General features: G+C 46.3%; 1 protein-coding gene across 1 annotated transcript; it reads right to left on the bottom strand.

The window, feature by feature from the left end:
- Positions 1 to 1,822: 1,822 nt before the first annotated feature.
- Positions 1,823 to 2,677, bottom strand: LOC120113332 (uncharacterized). The gene has a single exon (XM_039134480.1). The coding sequence runs from the start codon at positions 2,675 to 2,677 to the stop codon at positions 1,823 to 1,825; it is 855 nt and encodes a 284-aa protein (XP_038990408.1).
- Between the last annotated feature and the right edge of the window lie 1,995 nt (positions 2,678 to 4,672).

The raw sequence follows: 4,672 nt of genomic DNA, 5'->3' as shown, positions 1-4,672 counted from the left end.
TCGGGAGGCATAAGCAATAACCTTCCCATTTTGCATTAACACACAATCCAAACCCTTCTTGGAAGCATCACTGTAAATGGTAAAATCAGTACCGGTAACTGGTAGGGTCAGAATAGGTGCTGATACTAGACGGTGTTTCAATTTCTTGAAGCTTTTCTCACACTGATCCAACCATTCAAACTTCACTCCTTTGCGAGTGAGTCGAGTCAGGGGTCCGGCAATACTAGAGAAGCCCTCCACAAACCTTCTGTAATAACCGGCTAGTCCAAGGAAGCTGCGAATCTCAGACACATTACTCGGTCTGCTCCAATCAACCACAGCTTCAATCTTCTTTGGGTCAACCATAATTCCTTCCTTAGAGATAACATGCCCCAAAAAAATCACCCTATCCAACCAAAATTCACATTTCTTTAATTTACCATACAACTGATTCTACTTCAGAGTCTCCAAAACAATCTTCAAGTGATGCTCATGCTCTGCCTGACTCCTTGAATATATCAGAATATCATCAATAAATACTATCACAAATTTATCCAGAAAAGGCTTAAACACTCTGTTCATCAGGTCCATAAATGCTCCTGGTGCATTAGTCAAACCAAAAGGCATCACAAGAAACTCATAGTGTCCATATCTGGTACGGAAGGCAGTCTTGGCTATGTCAGACTCCTTTATCCTCAGCTGATGATATCCAGATCGAAGATCAATCTTGGAAAATACTTGAGCACCCTGAAGCTGGTCAAATAAATCATCGATCCGGGGTAGAGGGTACCTATTCTTAATAGTCACTTTATTAATTTTTCGGTAATCAATACACAATCTCATACTACCATCTTTCTTCCTTACAAATAATACTGGGGCACCCCATGGAGAGACACTAGGTCGAATGAAACCCAGATCCAATAACTCCTGTAATTGGTCCTTCAGCTCCTTTAGTTCAGCAGGGGCCATTCTATAAGGAGCTTTAGACAAAGGTGCAGTACTAGGGATTATATCAATAGCAAACTCGACATCTCTATCAGGAGGTAAGCCAGGCAGATCATCAGGAAAGACATCAGGGTACTCACTGACTACTGGTATATCTTCAATTCTCTGTTCAGATTGTTCAGAATCTGCAATTGCGGCCATGAAGATGGGAAACTCCTTTCTAAGAGATCTTATGCCCTGCATAGCAGATACTACCTGAGAAGAGACACCCCAGTCATCACCCATAAAACTGAACTCATCAATATCCGGGATCCGGAAGGTCACCCTCTTCAGAAAACAGTCTATGGTAGCGTGGTATGCAGCCAACCAATCCATACCCAAGATTACATCAAAATCATGCAGATTCATAACAATCTCTACCCTCAACTAGTACTGGGCAGGAAATGCAGATCTGACTAACTGTCATCGTACCCCCAGCTGGAGTACTAATGCATAATTTCCTCTCTAAGGAAGAGTAGTGTAAATCGCACTTATGCACATATGAAGATGAGATAAAAGAATGCGTAGCACCAGAATCAAATAACACATAAGCATAAGTGGAAGATACCAACAGTGTACCTGTCACTACAGTGTTGGATGCCTGAGCATCCTGCTGAGTCAGCGCATAAACTCGTCCCTGGGTACGAGATCCTCCTCTCCTTTGTGGCCTGGGGACAGCTGACTGGGTAGCCTGTACTGGAGTGAAGGAAGTCTGTCGTTGAGGAGCTACAGAACTCGGTGGCCTCTGCGCAGGTCTAGTACGAGGACAACTGGAAATCCTGTGACCCGGCTGACCACACCCGAAACAAACTCCAGAAACAGTCTGAGTCTGAGGGCACTCTGCTATCCGGTGGCCCTGCTAACCACACCTGAAACATGCTCCAATACCAGGCCGTGTCTGAAGACACTCAACAGCTCTATGTCCAATCTGGCCACACCTGAAGCACACTCCTGATATCCCCCTGCGATCCGGTGCAGTCCTTCCATATGGAACTCGCTGCCCTGCTCCTGGACGGAACTGCATAGGTCGGCGCAGATGCCGCTCACCGTCAGAATCAAAGTCCCTGGTCCTCTTCGACTTCCCTTTCTGAGCATCCTGTGTCTCCTTCCAGATGATCTCCATATTTTTAGCTCTGTCAACTAGGTCATCATAATCAGTCGAGTGAACAGCAGCTAAACCCTGACGCAGGCGAGGCCTCAGTCCTTCCTCAAATCTACTCATCCTAGATTTGGGATCTTGGACAAGAGATGGTGCAAAACGGGACAACCGATCAAACTCGGCCTCATAGTCCTCCACAGTCATACTCCCCTGAGAGAGGCTCAGAAACTCCCTCTCCAGCTCCCTGATACGACTGGAAGGAAAATACTTGGAGTAGAAGGCCATGCGGAATCCCGGCCAGGTCACTGATCCTGCATCCTGCATCATGGTCCTCTCCACAGACTCCCACCAATGATGAGCCCGGTCCTGAAGCATATATGTGGCAAATCTGATCTTTTCCTCCTCAGTACAACCCATGCCCCTGAAGGCCTTCTCCATCTCATCTATCCAACATTCGGCCTCTTGGGGATCGGTAGTTCCCTTGAAGGCCGGAGGAGCTAACTTCCTGAACTCCGCTATACTCCTCCCCTGATCTGAAGAACTAGCAGAGGGAAATAGCTGCTGTGGTCCCCTCTGCTGCCGAACTAACCCAACAACCTCTCTGATCAGCTCCATCACCTGGGTCGGTCCTCCCATCCTGCTCTCCTAGCCATGATCTGGTCCATCCAGTACTGTCTGATCAGTCTCGTCCTCCTGGACTCTCTCAGTCAGATGAGAAGTGGCTGGATCACTCCCGATAGTCTCGATCAAGCGGCGAGGTGCCACACGTGCACGGCGGGGCGGCATGCTGATACATACACAAGTAACACAACATCAGGGTTAGATCCATCCACTGTAAGATTTTCTACCCGACTATCATTTCTTCACATGTGTCCCTATATTCCTAAGTTTTTTTTTTTTTTCGAATAACACATCATTAGTGTTAGATCCACCCACCCATAAGATTTTCTACCCCACTCTCATTTCTTCACATGTGTCCCTATATTCCTAAGTTTTTTTTTTAATTTATTTATTTTTTTAATTATTATTAATTATTATTATATTTATTATGATTCTATTATAATGTCCCTAGTGATCTTTAACCTATGCTCTGATACCAATAAATCTGTCACGCCCTGTGGAGTGATTGATTATAACCCTATTTGATTTTGATGAGCTCAAAGCATTTGAGTATATCTTATGTTTACTAATGAATTCAATCTAGTGTTTCAGTGAAAATCTTGTGAATTTATGGTTAAGTGTCTCTAGATTTGGTTCAAGACATTTTGGATAAGTTAAGAAGTCAATTTGAACCAAAGTCTGAGACTCGAGTCGACTCCGAAATATTACGAGTCGACTCCAAGCGTATCAGAAGCACTGGCACAGGCTCGAGTCGACTCTGGAACATTACGAGTCGACTCCGACTGAGAACTGACAGACAAACAGAAAGACCCAACTCAAAACCTGTCAGCGAGTCGACTCCTGAAGTGCGCGAGTCGACTCCGATGCTTACCGAGTCGACTCCGGAGTAGTATGAGTCGACTCCAGGGAGTTACAGACAAAAAGTCAGAGAGCAATTTTCGGACCCTGAGAGCCGAGTCGACTCCTGAGGAACGCGAGTCGACTCCGATGGGTGGCAGGTCGACTCCAAAGAAAGCAAGAGTCGACTCTTAGTGTAATACAAGGCAAAAGTCAGAGAGCAACTTTCGGACACTGAGAGCCGAGTCGACTCCCGCAAAGCCCGAGTCGACTCCGAGACAGCGCGACCCCAAAAAGACAGAAGACAGTATTTTTTGTCTCTGAGACGCGAGTCGACTCCAAGACAGCTCGAGTCGACTCCAAGGCAGCGCTACTCCAAAAGGACAGAAGACTATTTTTCGGATACTGAGAGCCGAGTCGACTCCGGAACAGTTCGAGTCGACTCCAAGACTGCACGAGCAAAAAGACAGAAGATCGGGAGTTCGGGCTCTGAGCGCCGAGTCGACTCCCAGAATTTCCGAGTCGACTCGAGTGAGCAAAGTTGAAGTATAGCTCTATGGATTCCTTGGGATGAGCCGACTCCAAAAGTGTCAGGTCAGCTCCAGATTTTAGCGAGTCGACTCCGGGTTAAGTCGAGTCGACTCCCAGTCGAGAAGACCACTTTAATTCAAATCCGGAACAGTTGCCGAGCCGACTCCAGAAAAGCATGAGTCGACTCCTGCTACAGCCGAGTCGACTCCAGATCGCGCGAGTCGACTCCGATCCCAACGGACACATTGTCAGGATGTGCAGAATGTGCAGAACGGCTAGTAAAGTGTGTCTAACGGCTAGTTTCCGTGGGGAATGGCTTAAATAGCCACAGAGGACTGTAGCAAAGCAGGGTAGTAACATTCCACTCAAAGAAAACAAGAATCCTTCATCTGCAAACTGATTTTCAACGGAAAAGAAGGAAGAGGGCCATTAACTCCATTCAACCAACTCTTCCCAGCATTAAAGAAGTCTCCTCCTGCCTTCTAGTCTTCAAGACATTCAAGAGGAGACCCAAAGTTCGAGAAGCCCTCCTCTACATCATCATAAACTTGTTTGAGGGCTCTTAACTTTTTTCTTAATTATATCGCTGTATATCTGCTTATTTAGAAGCTGCATTTTTCT

Source organism: Phoenix dactylifera, chromosome 15 (genome assembly GCF_051530095.1).
Source record: "Phoenix dactylifera cultivar Ajwa chromosome 15, Ajwa_hap1_PhDact_Kaust_v1.1, whole genome shotgun sequence".
NCBI classification, from domain to species: domain Eukaryota; kingdom Viridiplantae; phylum Streptophyta; class Magnoliopsida; order Arecales; family Arecaceae; genus Phoenix; species Phoenix dactylifera.
This window is presented reverse-complemented; position numbering and strand designations above follow the sequence as displayed.

Bases quoted from the DNA above. Each gene is read 5' to 3' on its own strand.
- LOC120113332 (XM_039134480.1), bottom strand. From the start codon at position 2,677: ATGGAGCTGATCAGAGAGGTTGTTGGGTTAGTTCGGCAGCAGAGGGGA.